The 24,744-nt window shown below is 43.8% G+C and overlaps 2 protein-coding genes across 2 annotated transcripts; both read right to left on the reverse strand.

Moving 5' to 3' along the window:
- Positions 1-642: 642 nt before the first annotated feature.
- On the reverse strand, positions 643-4,263 carry LOC103767377 (transmembrane protein 14C). The gene is made up of 4 exons (XM_018077715.3): positions 4,081-4,263; positions 3,670-3,771; positions 1,674-1,758; positions 643-1,444 (listed from the first exon to the last, which is right to left on the reverse strand). The coding sequence occupies exons 1-4, from the start codon at positions 4,154-4,156 to the stop codon at positions 1,387-1,389; spliced, it is 321 nt and encodes a 106-aa protein (XP_017933204.3). The 5' UTR covers positions 4,157-4,263; the 3' UTR covers positions 643-1,386.
- An 11,523-nt stretch (positions 4,264-15,786) lies between these two features.
- Positions 15,787-23,945, reverse strand: GCNT2 (glucosaminyl (N-acetyl) transferase 2 (I blood group)). The gene is given in 5 exon segments (XM_029961689.1): positions 15,787-15,836; positions 15,839-15,991; positions 23,104-23,456; positions 23,458-23,650; positions 23,798-23,945. Coding segments are annotated over 5 exon segments (897 nt in total).
- Between the last annotated feature and the right edge of the window lie 799 nt (positions 23,946-24,744).

Raw genomic sequence — 24,744 nt, forward strand, 5'->3', positions numbered from 1 at the left:
GGAACGAGGAAAGGAAAACTACCGATTGTGACCCTCCTGCAAAGTTACTAGCCTGATACTTAGAGAATTCTAAGCAACTCCAGGGCCTCACCATCTAATGAATCAACCCTGCTGCTTCCATCTCTCTCAGTACCAGGCACCAAAGAAAGGTTGAGGAAATAAAGCTCAGGATCTGTGCAGAAAGGGATGTAAGTTAAATGAAACCAGAAAAGGGATACATTACCAACCATGTGTAGCTTCCAGGATTATTTCTCTATGGCAGGTTTATATTTGGAACAATTTCAGGCATCAAGGGAATCAACTGAGGACAGAGACTGATCAAATGAACCCTTCAGTCTTTAAAGAAACTTTCATACAGAATTTTCTAAATCTAAAATAGATGATTCCCTCAGAAAACAAAAACCAAACAACCTTTAATACAATACTTGTCTGAATATTTGGTCTGTATGCTTTTGTTCTCTACACCTCCCCCCCATTCAGATTTTTATATTTACAAGTTACTAGATTCAGAGAATAGAATAGAAATTATGTATACAATTCATGTTTGCAAATATATCCAGACACCCTGCAAGAAAGGCGCCAAACTATCAATCCAGATGAATGACTAAAGACAAAAAAAGTTGTGTAGAACACAAAGGTTTGTAATAATTTGTTAGTTTATTTAAAATAACATTTTAATAAAAGCTATGCCTGCAATTCAGCATTGCCTAATAAAGCATCTTTTTGATTTATGAATAATAATCTGTAAAAGTGAAATGAATTACATATAGCTGGGCACTTTTGCTTACAAGTAATTGCAAGGAACGGGTCTGCATTCATTGCATTACAGCAGAACCTCAACAGCCTGTTCCATGATTATGTTTTGTGGGACCAGCTTCTGACACACAGTGCTGGGAGAACACAGTCCCTGACTGACAAACATTGTGACCAGATAAACTGGCAAGGAAAGGGAGATGTAATGTTATAAGCACATTTATTATCTTAATTACTAGTGACAGACTGGCAACTCCTCTTCCCTTGTTTTAGAGGTACACATGATTTTAGAAGGACAAACCAAGATGTACATTTAAGCTTCAATCCTGCAACTGTCTGCATACAAGGGCCAAGAGGTCTTTGCCTACAGTAAGCTGCAGGACCAGAAGCTAAACTAATGCTATAGTCATATTTTCTTGCTTCACAGTGCAGAAAATGTTAAGACAGATACCATTTGGGAAGACATAACAAGGCCTCTCTATGTCAGTCCTTTAAAAACACAACCCAAGTGTGTTAGGATATGAAAAATACAGTGCACAGGTAGCAGTGTCTTTTCCACTTTTGTGCAGCACATTTAAGCAGTTGCAGCTTCAGGCTTCTCAATCACATATCTTCAAGTAACTTGATGCAGATTTATGGCTTAAGAGGCTTATCCATCATCTGCAGTCCAAGCCGTCCAACCATCAGTAAACTGTTGAACAGAATAGTTGTTATAAAAAGAGGAGGGTGAAGGCAAAAATCCCATAAAGAACAAAAAGGAAGAAAATATTGGCATGATTTCATTTAGCTGAACTCCACCAGAAGATTTCATTTTTTCACAGAACTTACCATGTAACATTTTTAAAACAATCTAATCCACAAGTAAGTTAAATAAAATGCACATTTGATAATACAGACAAGAGCAAAAGAGAGGTGATTACCTGGCACCGGCAATTATCCCAGGCATTGCTTTTTTGGTGTTGTAAAATCTCATTCCCATAACAGTAGACAAGGTTCCAGACGCCACTGTTGAAACGAAGCCCAGTCAGAACCACTTGGCACAGGACTACCGGTGCAACACTGCCACGCTTGGACACTGAGCAGCGCCAGCCACAGACCTATGTGTACAGACAGGAATGCCTCCCTCCGTATGCACTGGATTTTCTTAAACAGTAAAGCTGTTGTTACAAACGTCTCAGCAACTCTGGTAAGTGTGCTCCACTGCTCAGGAGAAGCAACGAGGTCTTGTCAGGGTCAAGACCACTGTCTGATTGCTCACAACCTCCAGTCCTCTGGAGAGATCACTAACTCTCCCTCAATTACTCCTTATTTGCAGATGAATGATGATTTCCTTGAACACAGGCAGGCTCGAAACTGCCAGAAAGCTGGGATGGTGACAGAGTTCACTATGTGGGAGGCAAATATTACAGTCCCCATTTCTCTGTGGCATTTTGAACTAGAAGGGGCACTAAATATTACAACTGGAAAGAAAACAACCCCACTTGAAAATACAAATTAGAAAACAGAAATCTAAAGGAACAAATTGAAAGAGTGATTACTCTCTTAAACATTACTCTAAAATATTTAATCTCTAAATCGGGAAAAGCAATCCCATCAATATGCATATAAAATTTACAGGGACATTGTTTCTTTGAAGAAAAAAGGCAGGTGGAGATGCTGTATACCCTTCTCCAAAGCCTCGAGTTTATTTGCATCAGACAGGGCAAACGGTATTTTAGAGACAATCTGTCAGGGTTCCATTTCTGGATTTCTACCCATGATGTACCGTGACCAACCTAAAGCTCTGCAGGAGCCACAGCTGCACATCAGAAGCAGGGCTGAGGAGGAATGAAGGTTGTACTAGACCGTGACACACCACCACTTTCAACAGGTGCTTTTGAAGGCACTACGTGCATCACATCAGGATACATGGAAGCTGCTCATCCTTCTTCCATGACACTGACTAAAAACTTGTGCCAGAGATGCACAGCCATGCACAGCCACTCCCATGTCATGCCAGAGACAGTTCACAAATGGAAATTTTGCTTCATATTGACCTGCATTTTACATGTCATTCCTTACTGATGAGGCAGTTTGGTCCTCTGCAGTATCTACCAGTGGCTTCATAGAGCCTTTCGGCACATTAGTCCTACTGGGTTAAAACAGTCTTAAATCACTGTAAAGCTATAGTATCACAACACTAGTAACACTGAGGAGTAGTTACAGAACTAGAGGGAACCTCAAGAGGTTATCAGAATACCCTAGTGCCCAAAGGCAAGATCAATTCCCAATAATGGTTTAACCAGGCATTACAGTCCTGCAGCACTGGAAGTCCCTGAGGTTCAAGTGTTCTCTGCTTCATAACACTCTCCACAGTCATTTTCTCCTTCATCTGAAGAGCTACCTGCAAGATATGCCCACAGCTTCTTGTACGTTCTACTGTAAGCAAGCAGAATAGATCATCGCCTCCTTTCTTTTACATACTTCAGACTGTTTCCTCCACAGTGTATGATGCATTGAAATATATACTGCTCTTCTGACATGCTTGTGCAAACCAAGATTCCATAAGGCCGCATACCACTTGTCACTGTGCTGTCACTATTGCAAAAATAGTGCTTATTCCATGACCACAGGCTAAAAATGCTGCTTCACAACGGAACATTTTCCATGCACGTTTTCATTAGTTAACACAGTGTCTAATCTGGCAGAGGAGATAGGTATTTCTCACCAACTCTGGCTTCAAACAGGACAGCCCAGGTTTTAGAACCAAGTACTGTGCTTGGTACACAAATAGAGCCAGGAAGTCCTGTCCTGCCACTACTTACAGTTGTACAGATAAATGGGCACAGGTCAGATGAAACACGCTAGAAAAAAAAAAAGGTTACTGTTCCCATTGCTACCAGTAACGCTCAGTACTCAGGTGCTGAGCAGACTTACCGAGGGAAAGCCACACATTCTTTGGATCTTTGGACTGCTGGTAAGCACCTAGTCCCGCTAAGCCACCAAACAGAAGACCAGCAGCTAGTGAAGGGACGCTGCCTTGAATAAAAATAAATGTAAAGCAGTCAGTGAAAGAACACATACAAAGTCACTCTGCACGCCAAAGAAAGGCACCCGCGGGTTCCCGTCATTTGTAAATCCACGAAAACCACCTAAACAGAGGACACTGCACTGGGTTGGGGTTGTCTTTAAAGATACTTTGCAGGCCTCAGCAAGCACCGTTTCGGTGGCAACAAGGACTTAGGGGGTGTGCGGGGTCACTGCCAGCAGCGGGCCGGGACCCGGCTGAGCGGCCCGCAGCTCCGGCTGCCGCGGGCCCGGCCGGACAGCCCCGGGCCCGGCACCCACCTGCCTTGGCGTAGCCGACGACGCCGCCCGCCGCCACCAGCGCCGCGTAGCCGAAGCCCAGCCAGTCGTATTCCATTTGCGGGCACAGCGGAGCCGCGGGCAGAACCACGCCGACCTTGAGCCGCTCTCTCTCCCTCTCTCCCTCCCTCTCTCCCTCCTCCCCGCTCTCCCTCCCCGCCGCGGCACCGCCTCCCCCGGAGGTCCCGCCCGCCGGCCGTGACGAGGGCCCGGGGAGGAGCCGCTCGCACTGGTCGGGTTTTGGGAGGTTTTACGTAGTTGTCTGCCAGTTAATAACATGGTAGGAAAGTCAGAAATAAAGCAAAAACCCACCCATGCCGCTCTTTTTCCCAGGCTCAGCTGACATCACTTCGGACTGCCAGAGAATGGGGAAAGGCGGCTGCGGCCAGTCCATAGCGCCTCTTCTGCGCTGCTCATTCCTCCTCGCTCTCTTACCGTGCCCCTGCCTCTTACCGTGTCCCTCCCACGGAAGACGGTCCTGCACAAACTGCCCCAGCGTGGGTCCTTTCCACGGGGTGCAGTCCTTTAGGAACAGGCTGCTCCAGTGTGGGTCCTCTACATGGTCACAAGTCCTGCCAGCAAACCTGCTCCGGTGTGGGCTTCTCTCTCCAGAGGCTGCAGCTTCCACCAGGGAACATCCATCTACTCCGGTATGGGCTCCTCCATGGGCTGCAGGTGGAATATCTGCTCCACCGTGGACCTCCATGGGCTGCAGGGATTAGCCTTCCTTACCATGGTCCAGTTCTAGGCTCACTGGTGCAAGGCAGACTTGGACATACTGAAGCAGATCCAACAAAGGGCTACGAAGATGATTAAGGGCTTGGAACATCTTTGATACATGAAGTGTCTGAGAGAGCTGAAACTGTTCAGTCTGCATGCGAAGAAGCTCAGAGGCATCTAAGTATCTAATGGGGGAGGGTAAAGCAGGTGAAGCCAGGGTCTTCTCAGTGGTACCCACTGACAGGATAAGGGGTAATGGGCACAAGTTGAAATACAGGAAATTTCATTCAAACATAGGTAGAATCATTTTCATTATGAAGGTGGCCAAACATCGGAAGAGGCACTCAGGCAGGCTGTGCAGTCTCCATCCATGGAGATATTCCACTCCAAACTGGACACAGCCCTGACAGTGCTTTGAGAAAGGGAGGTTGGACTTGGTGTGCTCCAGAGGTCCTTTCCAACCTCTGTTGGCCCATGATTCTCTGTGACACAAGCACCATGAAACTGGTGCAAATTTCTCAGCTGATCTCTGCCTCCTTTCTTCCCAGATGTGCTTTGAGAACTGACCACTGTGGTTTCTGCTTGTGACAAGATCTTGTATGTATTTTACAGAAAGGAATACATCCTGAGGCCCACCTGACACAAGAGGCAAATCACCTTCTGGCAGGGCTTATTCATTAACGTGTACCCAAAGATTTACCAAACTTGGCAAGTTTCAAGTCCTGCCTTGTGTAGACAACATAAATGATCTGTTGATCATGCTTTCTGCTTTATGTTTCTTTTTTCCACGACTACACTACTGATAGTAGCTATGCTTGGGCCTGGATAGATTTGCAAGGAAGGAAAAAACCAGAAGATTTGAAGCTTGCACGCAATAAACTACGGTAAGACCAATTCCTTCACGAGACAATGAACTTTTCCTTCCGTAAGACTCTGAAGAAGAGGTGTGCAGGGTAGAACTTTGTTCTGTTGTATATGAATGGTTATGAGACTAGTACAAATGGGTTTCAACAAAAGAAAGTTAATATGGTTGTCAGGCTTTCACTAAACAAACAAAAAAGCCCAATACAAACCAAACACACACACACACAAAAAGAAACAAAGCAAACCAGAAACCCAAAACAAAACCAAAAAGGGCCACCTATTACAGATCAGTGGCTCCATGGTAAACCAGCAGTTTCCCTGTTTTTGTCCTAAGGCTTTCTCTATTTTTTCTTTTGTCCTCTTCCTCGTATTCTCTGGGTCCTCCTTGCTCAGAGCTCCATGCCTGGAAAATGCTTAAGACTATGGATCACATTTGCTGAAGTTTTGCTCCCAGGAAACTATCAGTAAGATAAGAGGGCATAGTCTTAAGCTCTGCCAGAGAAGGTTTAGGTTGGATATTAGGAGGAAATTCTTTACAGAGAGGGTAATCAGGCATTGGAATCGTCTGCCCAGGGAAGTGGTGGATTCTCCATCCCTGGAGGTTTTTAAGATGAGACTGGATGTGGCACTTAGTGCCATGGTCTAGCAACCACAGCGGTACTGGATCAAGGGTTGGACTTGATGATCTTGGAGGTCCTTTCCAACCTGGTTGATTCTATGATTCTATGATTGGCAGTCTTTTGTGGCGACAACTCAATTTACATTTCTGTGCCGTTACCTGCATCTAACCAACAGAGCTAATGACTTGCTGATCAAAACCAGGCTGGCTCCTTTGTTTGATGCAGGACCTCTGCTTTTGCTTTGAAGTACCTAATCAAATCAGATAGAAAGGTTTAAGTGTTACCTACTTGATGCCGTTGTCTTGCCTTGAGTGCCTATTTCTAGGCCTATTTCTAGTGCCTATTTCCAGCCTCTTCAGGTGCCTCTCCCAAAAATGACATTCATATGGCAGCCAGTTGTTTATCATTCCTATGAGTGAACCTTCATGCTCGCTTAGCAAACCACCACTATGCCACCTTAGAACTCCTGCTGGCAGTCACCAGCCACAAGCCAGCAGGATTTGCTAGGCAAAGACCTTTTCTTGGATGACCCTCTGTTAGCAAAGGTCTGAATCTTCCCTGGTTTCTCTGGAGTGGGGAGAGGAAGGAGATGGAAAATAGTGCCATAGCTATAGTGTGGCACTGTGAATCTGCAGGAATGAAAATCCATCTTTGTTCAAATCCACTAAGAATGATTTCTAGAGGGTCAGCAAAAGTGCCCCCCCGCTGTGGAGTAATGCCAGTAGAATTATCTTAAGCCTTAAGTTTCTTAGATATTTGTATGATCACAGGCTGGTTCCTGGTGGACGGTGAGGGGTTTAATGTGTCCTGCATGTCACAGTGTAACACAGTGTCTTGACCTCTGAGTCCATGTGTGCCAACAAGAGGCAGACTTTGGAACCATCCTCCATTCTGTTTGCAGCACCTTAATTCATTGTTTGGTGTTGCTGATGTCACTACTGACTTCACAGCTCACATAAGTCAGAATCTTTGATGCTTTAACTGAATTAGAAGCCAGCAGCTAACTCAGAAGCCAGTGAGAAGACAATCCTACCGGCTACTTCAGTTTTATACCTCTTGTGGCATATGATTTATTCATGGGCGTCAAAGTTGTGGATTCCAAAATGATGAGTTTGTGGTAGCTGTGGCGTCCACAAATTAAATGAGACAAAGTTTGAAGGACAAGGCAGTGTACTCTAAAAGAGGAATGGGACATTGCAAGAGAGCAAACCAAACCAGACCACAAGCCCATTAAAGTGTGCTTGGATTTTGCTCTGTTCTTCAAATTCAGCATCACCTCTCCTTTATTTTATACCATTTCTGTTATTCATTTGCAGGAGGGGGGTCCAGTGTTGGACCCATATTAATTGGCTACTGTATGACCTCTAAGATGATGCTTCATAATAGTGGTAAAACTAAAAACATGAATACATATTTGACAGGCTGAGACAGCCGGAGTTGTTCAGCCTGGAGAAGAGAAGGCTCAAGGGAGACCTTACAACAGCCTTCTAGTACCTAAAGGGGGCTTTTAAAAAAGTGGGAGAGGGACTTTTTATATGGGCGGATAGTGACAGGATGAGGGGCAATGAATTTACACTAAAAGAATAGGTTTAGATTAGCTGTTGGGAAAAAATTCTTTACTCAGAGGGTGGTGAGGCACTGGAACAGGTTGCTCAGAGAAGTTGTGGATGCCCCATCCTTGGAAGTGTTCTAAGTCATGTTGGATGGGGCCCTGAGTAACCTGGTCTAGTGAATGGCCTCCCTGCCCATGGCAGCGGGGTTCAAACTAGATGATCTTTGAGGTCTTTTCCAACCCAAAACATTCTATAGTTCTATGATTTTAAAGTTCTATGAGTCCACATCCACATTACTTTCATTCCTTAAGTGAAGTTAAAAGGATACCTTAGTAAGCCTCTCCTTATACCTCAGTAAGCCTCTGGTTTTTCTTTTTTTCCTTTTTCTTTTTTTTCACTAGAGTCAACTTGAGCAGCTGCCTGGCTCCTAGTCCTGGGATTGTCTCTGCTACTCCTTCCTTTGGGCTGGCACAACTACTGCTTGGTCTTTTGGCAGAGGAATTGATACAGCTCGGATGTGGACAGGATTCCACAGGATTAGGAACGGGAGGGCTGTGAGCCTGCTGGTTTAAGGCTGGCTTTTGTAGCACTGCCACCAGACATCAAGCCACAAGCTCAGCATAAGACTTGTCCTCCCTTCTCTTAAAAAAATCCATCTTTTGGACCCACTGCCAGGGAATTTAGTTCAGGGCCTCAAGACCAGAGCCCTAGAGCAGTATTTGCTCAGATACCTGGCTTGAAATAGGAGGCCCAAGCCCTCCAGGGAACATGAAGAGGCACAGTGCTGCATCTTGTTTTCCTTGGACCCTCTCTCACGGCTGTGCTCCCAGGGACTCTTTCACAATCATTGCAACCTGGCACTCACTGCCAGACATTTTTGGCTGCTGTGCACGCCTCTGATGATGCAGGCACACACAGAACATACATCTTCCTTGAGGTGGGGGATTTTTGGAACTATTTGGATGTGTTCAGCTGAGGGAAATTACGTGAAAGCTGCAAATTATTCACAATGAGGAACAGCACACCTGCAGCCACATATGTTGTGTAAGCCTGAAACTGCAGGTCCTGCTGATCCCAGCAACTCTGGGGAGCGCTTGGCCACAGGGTCTCCATCTGCTGCAGCCCTGCCCATTGCCCCATGCTGAGCACTGGTTTATCTGCCACTCTTTCTGCTGGCTTGGATCAAGACCTGGGAGATAACTAATGTCTCAGCTCACCTATTAATTTCACAATTCTGTGCCATGGGGTGGAAAACAAGCTACTTGAGGGTGTTTACTGCACCTGAAGAAATAGCGTCTTAGGAAGATAAGTTTATGAAGGTAAAAGCTTGTGAAGAAACTCTCAGCTAAGTTTAACATCTAATAGATGGGAGCCTCTGTAGGAGAAGGTTCCACTTAATTTCAGACTTAACAAGCACTGGCCCTGTCAGCTCATACACTCCATTGCAACTACTGTGCTGTAGAGCCACACAGCAGATACTCCACGTCTTGCATGACTACCTGCTTTCATTAATAGACCAGTTAAACAAACCCTGATGATGAGTCCAAGGTTTGTCCTAGGCCAAGATGATAGCAAGCAAGGGGTGAAGCAATGGTGATGCCTCTACGACTGACAGAAGGTGCTAGCTCCTCCAAATGTCCTTTACCTTACCTACAGAGTGAAAAAAGAGGAATGCATGCTGCTTCTCTTTCATTTTCGATATGTTGAATATCTGAGATGCTAGGAAAAGAAGGAAAATCATTGCAATATCTACAACAGGCACAGAAGTTCACACAGTCATGGAGCTGCTGCATCATACAGTATATAAAAACATCCTTGATGCTAGGAGTGCACAAAGGTTGATGAAAGGAAACTGGTGATTTTCATTCATAAGCACGAATCCTAATCCCAAGGTGATGACAGCCTGTGCAGATGTACTTGTCACAGCTTCAGAGCCTTGTCTAGTGGGGTCCTGAGCCCCTCCAAGGATGGAGGCTGCCCAGCCTCCCCACACAGCCTGTTCTGTGCTTGTTTTAATGTCCTTGGAATCAAAAGGCTGCAGTTCCACATACCTTACATCCTGTGATGGGAGATTTCAGCTCCTTGGGCAAGGTGTGTAAAAGTCTTTAGGAGCTCAATAAGCAGAAAGGCGTCCAGTGGGTTGTCCAAGCAAGTCAAACTGACTTCAGTGGAAAATCTGACTTGCTTGGAAATCCCATTAGAGAGAGTATGTCCTTTGCATGCCCTATACCAGTCAGTGTCTCAGTGATGACTGAACAGAACTGAAAATTTTGCATCTCTGTTAATACTGATTCAGAATGGCAGCTACAAGTAGTGCTGTGAAAGAGTTTACTTTTTTTTTCCTTTGCCATAACTGTGGAAACTGAGGAGGTACAGATACAGGTTGCTCAGAGCCCAAATTCTCTGTGGAGGCACACTACAGTTGCTGAACTGAATCACTGCTGTCACTGTTGTACAGGGGAGTGTACCTCCTCCAGTTTTCATCTTTCCCTGTCTTTTACTGCTATTTCAAAGTAACACTAGTATGGTTAGGTCTCATTAGTTTTGATGCACTTCTTCAGCTCAGCTGCCAGAAATCATTTTCTCTCTTCTGCAGTGATTAACTATAATGTTCTTTCTTAATAACAGCAACAAAACCAGAAACCAAACCAACCCAACCAAACCAACCCAACTAACCAACCAAAAAAACCCACCAACTAACTCACAACTGGACAGAAATCTCTGATGTTTTCCTGTATTCTTACTTAAAGATGTAATATAACCCATTTTTAAAATACCTGTATTTCTTCAGGTTCAGAGTGCAACACTATTGTATGCATAATTTCAAACTGCTGATCTTATTGCTTATACTGTTGGGTGATATTTTGCCATTTGTCTGTGGAGTCTGAACAATGATTTGTTCGTACTCTGGGCTACTTTAAATATTCACACAGAATGGGGAGAATGCCTTTATTTTATTTGGGATGTTTCAGTTTGGGGGATACTCGGCTTGACAGAGCAAGAAGGAGATGGTCTGGTTTCAGACCTCTCAAGTTCTTAAGTCTCCCAACCTTCCTAAAACTCCCCTTTTAAAATAATTACTTTCTGTGAAATATTTTGCTCTTCAGCTGCCCCATGAGAGCAAGATAGCAAAGCTCTCTTCTTTCCTCTTCAAAATACTGAACAGATTTTCCATCAAAGTTCTGCTCTTGAGGTAAAGTTTTGATGCCTTTCTGCTGGGATCTGCAATATTAAGTGTTGGATGCTATAAACTCAGAATAAGCTGACTGAGGCAGATCCTGCCTGTTCAGAACCTTGCCTGCAGGTTACCAGCCATGCTTCAGGACATCTATATGTGATGTGATGTGTTGTTGTTTCTGAACTGCTCCAGTTTGCTAAAAGGCCCTGAAATTAATGATGTTTTAATAAAGTTGGTGTTAAATTGCTATTACTCGAGGTATTCTTCGAGCCATCACTACTTGCTCAGAAGAAAGGCAGAAGAGCAGCACACAATCTCCTTAGAGTCAGGCATCCAAATTTTTACTGCTTTCATGCAGCTGACTAGGTCACTCAATAGTGCTGCTAACATGCTATGTAAACAGAACCACAATAGCTACAGGAATAACCATTCACAGGTTTGCTTCTTTGCTTTGTTTTTCAGGATGTGATGACCGATATGAATAACTTCTACCTTCTGTTGGCCATCCTAAAATATTCTCAAACACTAATTTGTTGTTTTTCTTTTTTTCTCTGCAGCTTGTTTAGTCTGTTGAAATTTTGTGTATTTCATGTAAACTTGGAAGGAAAAATCTGCTCAGACATTGTGTGACCTCCCTCTAGTGGCTATGGCTGCGAAATAAAGGTAGGGCTGTGATGAAGCGAACCCCAAGGTTAAGTGTTTGTATTAACCACGGTATGAAATGAAAGGAAGTAAACATGGAAAGAAGACTTATGCCACATCAAAATATGCCACAGAATTGCTGTGTTGTTGCCAAAGCTTAGTTACTGCTCTTTCAGCCCTGAAAATACCTATTTTCCCCACTTTCCATCTTCTCCCTCTGTATCCTTGCACATGAAAATTGTATTGGGTTTACGTGGCCAGGTTTTGGTAGCGGGGGGGCTAAAGGGGTGAGAAACTGCCAGAAGCTTCCCCCATGTCCAGCAGAACCAATGCCAGCCAGCTCCAGGATGGACCTGCCTCTGGCCAAGGCCAAGCCAATCAAGAATGATAGTAACATATCTGTGATAACATATTTAAGAAGTAAAAAAAAGTTATTGGGCAGATGAAAATTGCAGCCAGAGAAGAGAAGAGTGAGAACATGTGAACAACTCTGCAGACACCAAGGTCAGTGGAGAAGGAGAGGGAGGAGGTGCTCCAGGTGTCAGAGCTGAGGCTCCCCTGCAGTCCGTGGTGAAGACCACGGTGGAGCAGCAGTCCCGGTGCAGTCCGTGGAGGACCACAGAGGTGCAGAGATCCACCTGCAACCTGTGGAGGAGACCCATGCAGGAGCAGGTAGATGCCCAAAGGAGGCTGTGACCCCATGGGAGGCCCATGCTGGAGCAGGGGTCTGTCAGGGACCTGCTGACCTATGGAGATAGGAGCCCATGCTGGAGTTGGTTTTCCTGGTAGGACTTGTGGCCATGCCAGAGCAGCCTGTGCCTGAAGGACTGCACCCCATGGAAGAGTGACCCATGTTGCAGCAGTTTGTGAAGAACTGTTGCCCACTGGAGAAGTTCATGAAGGACTGTATCCTGTGGGAGGAACCACATGGGAAGGACTGCCGGGGGAAGGACTCCTCTCTCTGAGCAGAAGCAGAAAACAACTGACTGTAACCCCCGTTACCCAGGAGGAGGTAGAACTTGGGAAGGAAGGAGGGGTGAGGGAGTATGTTTTTAAGATTTATTTTACTTCTCATTCTCCTACTCTGATTCTGGTAGCAATAAATTTAATTAATATCCCCACTTTGAGTCTGTCTTGCCAGTGACGGTACACGGTAAGGGATCTCTTCCTGTCCTTACCTCAACTTATGAACTCTTTGTTATATTTTCTCTCCTCTGTCCAGTTGCAGAAGGGAGTGGGACAGTGGATTTAGTGTGTACCTGACATCCAGCCAGAGTCAACCCACTACACAACCTAAGGACACTGGTGGGCAGAAATCTGCATGTAATTAATTTTTTTTTTTCCAGTTCTGTTAGTTGTCTGAGTAAGATGTGGAGAAAAGCTGCTGTGCCTGAAATCCTATCTGATTTTACTAACCACACACATTAATCTCTTAAAAGATGCTGTTTTCTCTTGCAAACCTTGTCCCAACAGACATTTAAAGAACAGGTAAGATCTGGGAAATGCAACACCTTTATTCCATTTCTAGTAATTTTCCTTTAGTTCTCTGCAGTAAACATCAGTATCTTTGACAAAACAGTATCTGTATGTATACCTAGCAATTGTATTCCTGTGTTTAAGATCTCGTTGACTGTTATTCAGCACCTTATCTGCACATTTGTCTTTTAGACACAAAAAGTTCCAAGGATGCATGGCTGTGTTAGTATCTTTATAGAAAAAGATAGCAATGACAGTGTAGCAAGACAAAAGTTGTGGGTGGAAAACAGCCCGTTAAAAATTACAAAAATGCAAAGCTGCAAGAGCAGCTTTGCCCTTGTGTCTCCTTTTGGATCTCTCATATTTTGGCCTCCAAGTGTTAAGTGGAAGGTGAAATTTACAGAGAGTGTGAGACAAACCAACCCAAGCTGCATCTACAGAACATCAAAAAAAACCCTCTCTCATGAGTTTATGTTTCTGGCACAGCAAAAAATAATATGGCTGTTGCCATAAACAGAGGTATGCTGCAGCTATAACCAGAATTTTGTTGCTTTATTTCACCCCCTCTCTATGTTGGGTTTATCAAATAAAATAACAAGCCAAAAAGTGGGGGGTTGTCCTGGGGAAAATACAGAAAATATTACTTTTTCACAGAAAGCATTAAGCTAAAGATAGCTCTTTATAAAAGACAAAACCCAGCAGTGATAACAGGAGATAAATGCTTTAAATGACCTGGGACATGCATTACCATCCCAAACTAAAAACCTGTTCATAACAGATGGCACTAAATGTGGTGTGTGGAAAGTCTTGGAAAGTGCTGACACAATGGCAAAGCAGAAGGATATCTGACAAAACAGGAACTACCCCAGGACATTCACAAAAATACTGGAAGGCACTGCCTTCCAGGAATACAAAACTACTTACTTCACACTATTCAACATCTCCCAAATTGAGCAAACTAGGCATTTTTGTATGTTAATTAAAAAGTGGGGGGAAGTGTAGCTCAATACAGGTTAAAAAATGATTTTACAACATTTTCCTTCAAATATTTGCTTGAATGACTGAATTCAGGTTCAGAAGCTTTTCTGGGTCCTCTTCTTATAAATACAGCTTGTCTGAGAAGTGGCGCTGATGATCAAAGTTAAAATAAATTTTGGCATATGTTGCTCACTCTACTTTTGTCCATCTCTCATCTCTCATTCCATCGAGTTCAGCAGAGTTTTATCCCTGAAAACCAGGAGCAGGGAGAGCTGCCTCATGAGCAACAATACTGAGCACTGCCCTGGAAACAAGTTTGCTGCCTTTGGGTCTTAAGAACAGCCACCATCATCACTGCACTGCTCGGGTGTGAAGACAGCAACAAGGAAGACAGGTCAGCCCCTCAGATGCCTTTAATTTCATGTCTTTCCTTAATGATGGAGGTTTGGAAGTAGGAAAAACAGTGTTTCAGAGCCTGGACCTCATTCACAGGATTAAGGCAACACAACCTGCTTCTCCTCTAAACCCTTCCTGTTTTTTTGCCATTGCAATTCCAGTGCAAGCTGATCTGCAAGCATTGGCAGCCCACTACCTTTCCTCCACACATCAATACCATAGATGGTGTATGTAGACAGTTTATACAAAATGACCCCCTGCATCCACATTTCTCTTACACACCCATATAAGCCGACATTAGGCTGGAAATCTTGCAGCATAAAAGGCTGCCTGATTTGCCTTGACCTTCCAAGTCCCGTAACTGTGATTCCAGAGTCAAATCAATGAATCAGTTAAAACCTAGCTGCCAGTGGGCTAATCTCCACCAGCCCCCTGAAGCAGCCTGTGCTTCCACTTTGGCATTTCTGTCTAGGCAAAGGGACAACTTCTTTACCCTTCTATGCCACTAACTGCTCCAACCTTTTTTCCTGCACTTTACAAGCTGGTGCACAGGATTCTGTTCTTTAGAAATCTTCCTTCCTGAAACATTCCCATCCTTGGGAATATTAATCTGCAAGTAACTTTTGCTGGGCTTTGGGGCCATGTGTTCATGTTTGGGAAACATACAGGGCTTGAGGTGGGCAAGTGCATGTCCTTACTCTGAGTGAAGATATCCAGCCCACCAGCGTGTGAGGGACTGGAAATTCCCAAACCCCTTTAGTGGTTTTGGAGAAGCAAGATGGTACAAGGAAGTACACGTGGTACTAGTGAGACAGTATGGCCAAAGAGAGTGGAAGCCAAGTGGATGCCAAGCTGCATCCCTGGGTCTTCATGGAGTAGGGTAGCTGCTGCTAAGCAGGAAGGCATGCAATGTCCCTGAACCCATCACACTGCAAAACCCACCACCCCTTGGACCTCCCTGCCTGGTCATGGGTGCTGTTTCCCCGAGAAGACAGCTCAGACAAGTGGATAAAAGTCCCAGACATAAAAATCAAGCAGGCTCAGCATGCCTTCCTTGCTTGCCACTAGTGCTTCCAAAATGGGCTGTCACCAGCCTGAGTGTTTCTCCGTGTGAAACAACAGGAGTGACAACAACGTGCTGGTGGGCACTGCCAAAAACCACAACTGGAAACACCTCCATGGTGAGCCGTGGTGGCCACCACATAAGGTCCAAGTGGTGGCAGGTGCTGGGGCAGTAGGTGAGGGGGGGAGATATCTCTGCTCAACCCGTACTTGATTTCCTATCTGGGATCCTGTTGAGCATCACCCAGAGTGCTTGTCAGGGCTGTAGCTGTCTCTGGAGAGCAGCAGCAGATCAAGGGTGTGCTGGTCCTAGAGCACAAATTCCCCAAAAGGTCAGGTGACAGCCATGCACACAGATCCAAGGTAGATGGTCAGGTTGTATGGCAGGGGTAGCTTGCACACATCTGGAGGGTGACCAGCTCCGAGGTGTTGTGCCTGGCCCCATCCCTGTGCAGTCTCCCCACTGCCCAAAGCTGGTTCAGCCATCAGTGTTTAAGAAGATGGAGAGAAGTCGATGAGCAATTTTGAGTAGGATGGAAATTGTCACCTCTTGACCCTGTACAGCAACAAGAATTTGTCTGACTGAGCTCATAGACAGCATGCAAGAACATTTTGCTCTGAAATTCTGGTTTGTCTGTTTTCTTGTTTGTCCAGTAAGACAAGTTGTCTCATCTGTCCTTGGAAGGGAAGTGGCTGGTAAAGGTAGGGGGGACTCCTCAGAAGAAAAGATTTTCTTTCAAGGTGAATTGCAACAATGGAGAAAACAAAACCCAACACCCCTCCTTAAAAATGTATAAAGGCTCAAGTTTGTATTTTGCCATCATAAATTTTCATTTCAGTGGGTATGCAAATGCAAAAATGTGTGTGGAGGGGTGAAGGTTTAACTAGGATAAGCTTAAGATTGTCAAGCTTAAAAGCAGACCGCAGAACCTGAAGAGAAGGAACTAAAACTCAGGAAAAAGAAAGACGTTTATTTAAAACACAGTGCTCTGAATTAAGGCAATGCATGTCACCTGCTTGTGCTGTTAGGCTGTTGACAGTCATAAGAGAGGTAAACTTCACCTTGTGTGTTGACTCATCTGACGGATAATAAAGATATGGTCTCAGTTCTAGGAACTGCATTTACTGTGTTTTGGAGGTAGTCTTTCTGAGCTGATATTGACCAACAAACTGACTCTAGTGCTTTGGGGAAGTTGCAGTCCTGTATCAGAGGAGCTGAATTCTAGAGAGAGGTTCAGGAAACACCTACTTCCCCTAGTGGGAGTGAACCGGACCTGTGGGGGGACACTGGGTGCTGAGGACAGCCAACAGGAGAGCTGCTCTTCAGGAACTGCCCATGCCCACCCCAGCACCTGGTCAGGCATGGTTCTGCCAATTTCCACCCTGGCTGCCCAGTGTGCTGGCAGCAAGGTTTGTCTCTCAGCATGTGTAACAGAGCTTTAGGTGTGGTCAGATGAATTTGTTAGTAGATGAAAGCAGGAGACAGTTTCAGGTGGCCGAAATGGAGTTCCCCCCTAAAAAATATGAGGGCTGTTGGCAATTCAGCATCTGGGAATGTCAAGAAAAGTCTCTATTACTGCATCTGGACTGATGTTTGGTTGGTTACATGCATGAGTTATCACAGGCACTACCTGATGTCGGTATTTAGAAAGAAAAAAAAATTTCCTTAAATGAGTCTCATCAAATTCTGTTCTCCAAGGAGTTGTGCTCTTTGAAGCCTCTTAAACCAATGTCTGATAGTTGAAAAGATAAAGGAAAATCAAGTGAGGGAGCCCAAGTTCATTTAGTAACTATGGCTTTCCAAAAAGACTTCTTGATGACATACCCTTCCTTATCCCATCATCACTAAGTGCTGTTTTAGTGAGAAGCAAAAAATTGATTGTGAAGAAAAGTTTTGCTCCTTTTCAGTATTTAAATTTTGATGACTGTGGATTGCATAGAGACTAAGCCCTATTTTAAGTTATATCTTCTCAGATGAACTATAATATCTGAATGATGGGTAAAGGACAAGAGTAATTTTTCAGATAATTTATGAAGAAGGTGTTTTTGTGATTGCTGAGATGGTGTTGCAAAACCCTCCCTTGAGCAGGTTTTTCAAAAGAGGAAGGTTTTGATGATGAGATTGCAACAGCTTTGTGGGCATGAGACTCAATAATAGTCACAGGAAAATCCCTGCTTTTTTAGTGCTTTATTCCTATGAGAACTTCTTGCTCAATCAGGAAGTTTCATTAAAATAATGGAGAATATGAACAAAAGAATGAGGATTAGTTATATGAGTAATGATGCAGACATAGGTACAAAATACTTTTTTTCTAGAGCGTGGCTTATTCAACTAGCATCACTGTCTGGAATCATATTAAAAAACTTCTGTGTCTCTCTCTGTCTGACTTTTGAAGGGTGGGGACTAAGCTAAGGAAAATTAACAATTATACCAGGTGGAACAGAACCACATTAGTGTATGATGTATGTATTATGGAGAAGGTTGTTCCAAGAGCCCATGTCTGCAAACAACAGTGGGATGAAGAGGTACCAAAATGGTTTTAAATCATTAAGTTGTTGTGGTGAGAAGCTCGGTGCAAGCTAAAGTGTCTGAAAAAAACCCACAGCTCTGTCTGTACAAGTAAATAGCCATGTAAAAACTTAAAAATAAGGAAATGGCTAATGTAATTGATTAATATGCTAGCAGTGCTACTCAGAATTTTCTGGTATTTCTCTTTTATCTCACACCCACATACAAGGCATGTGAACAAGTTGTGCCTTGAGAGCTAACAGCTCTAGTTTGGAAGTAAAGCTACTGCATCAGACAAACTGCAGTGAAGGACAACTCCCATCTCTCTTGAGATCATACTGGTTTGACTCTCAGAATCACCTGCCATGTGCCTGCCATTACCCAAGACGTACTGTAGGCCACTCTTCCTATTTTTCTATCTACTATTCAGCTCCTAACTGAGGAACTGCCGTCAGGACGATGCAGACATACTTTCAAAGTCTAGGAGCGGTTTAACATTCCACTTACTTACAAACAAAACTATCCATCTTTTTTGTTCCTTTGTGATAACTGAGAAAAGTAATGAATACATTAGCAACCTTTATCCTGCTTGGAGAGAGCTGAGGTGTCTGATTCTTTGCATTTAAACAGATGCAATAAGCAACTGCAATGGATTCCCAATCTCTGTGTCAGATTAGCAGCAAGAGAAAAAAACCCTCACTGAAAGATTCCGTGTTGAGGCTACTTATGTCCCCAGTTGCCTGTGTTTGACAGAAAGCTGCTGCCCTGTGGTTCTGTGCCTACCCATTCAGATCAGAGAGCAGCCTGGATTTGCGGACTTGCACAGGACTCTGTGGGCTACCCGCTCCAGTAATCAATTACCTCCTATTCACTCTGATGCAAAAGTTCATCTAGTTTTAAATCAGGCAGTGATGGCATGCCATGTACCCAATGTCACTTTTGGTCTGGCACAAGAGCAACAGTGCCACAGTGCTCCTTTTCCACTCTCTTTCCCTCCAGGGCAGATGGCCCATAGCTGGTCCTCATTCTGTAGGCTTCTTGCAGAAACCAGGAATAAAAGCAGTTCTGCTCTGGCACTTTCCCTGTGCATTCCCATCTTCCCTTACACCAAATGACTGCCAAGTGTCACTCATGATCTCTATGGAGAGGTGTTAATGACCAAGGCACATCTCAGAGGTGGAACCATACTGTCCACAGGTGTCTAGGTGAATTTTGTGACAGCCAGAACAAGAGCAGGGAAGACAGGTGCATTTCTGTGGCTAATGGCTGGCACGGCTGCTAACCACCATGCTCTCCTTGTGGGAGCAATTACTGCCTTTCCGTGGAAGCTCAGAAGGGCTGCTCTAGCATGGCAGGATGCATCTGCAGCCTTGTTCAGTAGCCAGAACTTACCTGGGCACTCATACAGGGCAGGGAGTTAGTGGGTGATTTCTGTGGCAGCCAGTTGCTACATGCAAACTTTCTCTTGCAGCTCATAGCCTGGGGGGATTGCTAAGTGCTCAACGACTCCTATATTTGGATTGGTAATACTCATTGCATTGCTGCAAAACTGAGACAGATGGCTCAGAAAAGTGATCCCCCAGTAGCCTAGTGTGTTCCCATACTTCCCTGCCATATGTGTATCTGAGTCAGAGATATGAATAGTGGAATAAGTTATCGATGCCGGGCTTCAGGTGAGATGGAAAAATCAGTGTGTCTGGGTGTGAGTGTTCTCATGAAGGGGTTTTTTTGTGGTATCCAGGAACAAGGATCCTGGATGCGTGCCAGAACCTGCTATCTCGTACGTTTATCATCAGGGAATGAAAGCAATAGGAAAGGGGAACGCTGGAAAGCAGATTAAGTTGTCCCCACCACAACAGCAGTAGTTGTTGCACATACCCTATTAAAGCAGGTAAGAGACAATCCCTTGTGTCCCAGGCTGCAGTAACAGTTCTGGTCTCTTTGTAACAGGGCAGAGAGGATAGAGGCCAACTTGCCAAGAAGCTGTCAAGGGGGACTCCAAAACGGGTCTATTTTGGCAACAAAGAGCTTCTAGTGCTCAGCCATCTTGTGTACTCTCACTCTTAGTAAAGAAAGCAGAAGCAACAGTGCAATCACACACTGTTATTCCACAGGTGAGCCTGTTCTGAAAAACCAGTTTAATCCAGTGCATTAGACTGGAAGTCAGGTGTCAGCGTTTCAGTAGTGGCTTTTCCCATGGTCTGCTTTAAGACACTGGGAATATCATTTCACTCTTTTCTGCCCGCTTTTGTGAATGGAGAATAATAGCACTGATCTTCCTTGTAAAACTGTTGGCATTTCTGAATGAGAAGTGGTTCTCTTACTTCTTGTGACCTTAATTTTCCCACTTGAACAATGTGTAAGTTGCTAGTGACCAGCATAGGTGTATGTCAATGTACACATTGGTGCATATCCTGGGGGATTATTATCACCTATGACTGCCTGTATCCCAGCTCATGCCTATGCTGTGACACTATTGTATGGAAGTGAGGACAGGACTTTAGCTTGGAAGAGAATTCAGTAAAGTTACCCTGAGGTACTCAATACCAGGGACTGCAGATTCACACCTCTCCCAGTGGCATCAGAACCTACTTTCTGCTTTATATGAGCAGAGAGGGGAAAGGCAGCTCAGTGGTAATACTGCTAGCCTGGGATGTGGCTGCTACCCTGCACTGTGGTGGTACATGCTTCTTGTGAGACCTGGGGAAAGTGCTTTAGGGCCAGACACTTCAGACCAACATACCTTGAAAATACTTTCTCTTAATTTCCCCATGATTCTATTTCTTATCTGAAAAGTGACTTTCAAGAACTTTCTGTCATGCAGGAATGATGTGGGAGATAAGTGGACTGAGACAAGTACCAAGGAGAAGTTAAGACTGTTATAGAAATTGAAAGTCTTTAGCCTTTAAGGGGGTAAGAAAAAGTCTTGGTCTTAATTGCATGTCTTTGGGTAGTAAGTATGCTGTTTTAAGATTTGGGGACCAGTTTTTTTCATCTTTTATCTGAACTGAGATTATCATATCTGTCTGAAACTACAAATATCTCTGATTTAGTTCTTTCATGATACACTTATGAACCCAAACTGATCCTTAAATGACTTCTCTGCTTACCTGGTGGGTTCCAACTTTTTGTTCTAATAGCTGGACCACTGTCCGACACTATTACCTCCCTTTGATAGTCCTGAAAAGTTAAAGTGTCTTGGTCAAACTTGGATAGGAGTTTTTTTGTTAGAGCCTGGAACTGAGTCCCAGGCTAACACCCCATGCACTGAGAGGGATGATTTCTCACCCGAGAGTCACTCAGTGATCTGGATCTGACTTGGATATGTTCTAGTGAGTGTCTGACAGAGTGTTAGGCTTATAAGTTTGGATTCAAAATCCTGGGCAACCACAGTCCTTGAGCACATCTGTCAGAGCAAAATGGCTAGTTTTGTCCAGGCAATCTAATGTGATGGCAAGGAAAACAAGGAAGAGGAAAAAAACACACATGCTGTGGAAATGCTGCATCTTTCTGATGCAAAGAGAACAACCTCAAAAAATTGTTTTGCCAGTGTGCAACACTGGAAAACATATGGTGATTATTGTGGAAACAACAATGAAATACGCAGCCTATGTAAACTACACAGTGCAGTACAACAAATGGCAACGACCTGAAGCTTTCTGTCTGTGGAGAACATATCTGGTCCCAGGTTTATTGCTTCTGAGGCAATGAATTGTAGTAAGATCACAACAACCAGCTTCTAGGAAAAGTCAGCTAGCTACAAATAATATATGCTGATGATTATCCTATGAATATCTTGATCAGTAATTATTTGTGTTTCTTGTGCATGCTAGTTGTAAAATATGGTTATCAGAAGAGCAAGCACTATTCTCATAGAGTTATGTGATAAGTTACAGTAGGAAGAGGGTGGAAAGAAAGAAAAAGACAGAAGAAGAAATTTGCCTGTGCTTCCATTCCTTGTATCCCCACTTTGGGCTGCTGTGAAGCTCTAGGGAGTCAGAAGCAGTAGAGTCTTACCAGGTGCTTCTAAAAGTAACGTGCATGGGGGTGCAATCCTGTGCATCATCCAACCCTTTCTCAGTCATGTGAACAAGGTAAAAGTAAATGTATATACATACAGTAAAGATGAAAATACTGGATCTGATTCTGTTTCTCTGCACAAATCCTTAACCTTGTACAATGGAGTTTAGGCACTAGTTATGAGAACGTGGGTTTTTTGCAGTTGCTACAGGAGAGCTGGTATGTGTGTGTGCGTGTTTCTGGTCCCATAGAAAAGCATGTGAAGACTAGAAGTCGACTCTAGCCTGAACTCAGATTTTCTTGTGCTGGAATAATAAGGAATGAGGAATTGATTTCAATTTGTTAAAAATAAAATTTCTCCCAGAAAAATGAACATCTGTTAAAAAACTTCACTATGATGTTTATATAGATTACATATTTTAATCTTTATTACCTCTCTTTTCATCATCTCAGATTTTATAGGTAAAAGGCTTAAATCAGCTTAAATGTCTGAGGATTTCTGTTTGAACTTAGATCCCCAGGCATTTTCCTGCTCAGATGTGGAATGGTAATTCACATTCTGCACAGCACAGTCACCTTTTCCTCCATGTTCAAAAAGGGCCAGCAAGCTTATTTGTTAGATCAACCTTTTATATCAGTTATGATCTGATTAAATTTTTCATCTAGGCTTTGCCAAATCAGTCTCAGTTATGTGCTTCTATGTGTGTACATGCATGTGCAGAGAATCATAGAATAGTTTGGGTTGGAAAGGACGTTAAAGATCATCTAGTTCCATCCCCTCTGCTATGGGCAGGGACACCTCCCACTAGACCAGGTTGTTCAAAGTCCCATCTCACCTGGCCTGGAACACTTTCAGGGATGGGCCATTCACCACTTCTCTGGGCAGCTTGTTCCTTTGTCACACCACCACCACAGTAAAGAATTTCTTCCTTATATCTAATCTAAACCTACCCTTTTTAAATTTAAAGCCATTCCCCCCTGTCCTACCACCGCAGGGCACAGACAGGGCCAGAAGGTCTCTCGTGCAGTGAAGGTCAGCCCGCAGCTGGGAGGTGCTGACACAGACCTTCCTTTCTGCCTGGGAGGAGAGAAAGGTATTGGTGAAGCAGCCCATCAGGTGCTGCAGCACCCACCAGAAGAGAAATGGTGACTTGGCACCCATGTGGACACAGCAGACATTTTGGGGCATGTGCAGCTCCCTGAAGAGCTGCTTGAAGGTCTTGAACTCTTTGTGCAGTGTCATGATGTAGGCAACAAGGAACACAGCCTCCTCAGCCGAGAGGGCACAGGTGATGTAGTGGTTCTGTGTTATGTACTCTGTGCAATTAGATTCTCTGATTTTTTAAAGCATTTTCCTTCAGAAAGGACACCTTGTCTTCATAAAGTGCTTTACAGGCTTCTATTAAAATTGAACTCACTGAGAAGTTCGGCCTCATAAGATATTTTTGTGCATGCGCATTAACGGTGTAGAAAACAAATGGAAGTGAAAGACTGAGAGTCGGAATGGCAAAGCAGCAGTATCTGAGTGTATTCACTACCGTCCAGAAAAAGAGTCTCTCTTGAAATATTGCAGAGAGGTCTGATCAGACACCACCAACAGCTTGTTTTGCTGTCCGTGTTTGCTTCCTGCTGGAGAATGTATGCATCCATCTGATGCCCATTATGCAGCTGCTGCCCTTACTTTCAATACTAATAGTTGCATAGCCATCATTGATGTGGAAGCAGCATAAGTAGCGAATGACTTGCAGATGGAAGCTGCTCCACAGCACCCTGAAGATTAAACAGACGTGTTGCATAATTACTGGCTTGGCAATGAACAGCTGGCACATATCTCACGGTGTCCCCAAATTCAGTTTATGGGTGTGTTCTTAACTGCTTCCTCCCAGTCTCCCTGCATGTATCATATAGCTCTTAAAATGTCTGTGCATGCACCTGGTGACAGGAAAACCTCATATTTACCTCTTGTATAATTTTATTTTTTTATTTATAGGACTTTTTTTAAACCATCCAAATGTATCAGTTATCACCGCTTCCGAATCATGGAAGGCTTCTGACATGAAATAAATACTACTTCAATATGTCTCAGTGACAACTACACTACTTACTAGATCAAGTATATATTAGCTATTGTGGCCTTTCTGCTGTTTTATATCCTGGATGAATATAATTTCTAGAAGGTAATTATCAGAAAACCAGTTCCATACATACCATTTTCCAGCCAAAGAATACAAGATGGAGAACAACCACAACAACCTCTATATTCTTGTCTTCACTATTCTTCATTTCTAATGTAAAGCCACCAACGTTCACATATAAGAAGTAAGAAAATCCTTTTTGCCTCTGCATAGAGTCATATCACAGCCGTTACATTTTTTTCAGCAATGTTTTCTTAATTTGCAAATTTGAAATTTGACAAACAGATTCTGCTTAGAGTCACGAATGTGTTGTGATGAGCTCCAGACTTACACCCATCACAAGGAACTGGGTTAGCAAAATGTGTTATTTAAACCACTGAAGTTAACCGTAGGCTTTCTGATGAGACATTCTTATTTCTAAGAACTATGCATGCATCTGGTACAACATGCTTATGCAATGAGAACTTGAGTTTCTGACTAAAGTGAAATCCTT

Source organism: Manacus vitellinus, unplaced genomic scaffold (assembly GCF_001715985.3).
Source record: "Manacus vitellinus isolate BGI_N305 unplaced genomic scaffold, ASM171598v3 scaffold_39_pilon, whole genome shotgun sequence".
Lineage (NCBI taxonomy): Eukaryota > Metazoa > Chordata > Aves > Passeriformes > Pipridae > Manacus > Manacus vitellinus.

Coding starts and splice junctions, on each gene's coding strand:
- LOC103767377 (XM_018077715.3), bottom strand. CDS start 4,156: ATGGAATACGACTGGCTGGGCTTCGGCTACGCGGCGCTGGTGGCGGCG. Junction 3,772..4,080: donor CGTCGGCTACGCCAAGGCAG/GTGGGTGCCGGG, acceptor TTTTTATTCAAG/GCAGCGTCCCTTCACTAGCT. Junction 1,445..1,673: donor GGGATAATTGCCGGTGCCAG/GTAATCACCTCT, acceptor TCTGTTCAACAG/TTTACTGATGGTTGGACGGC.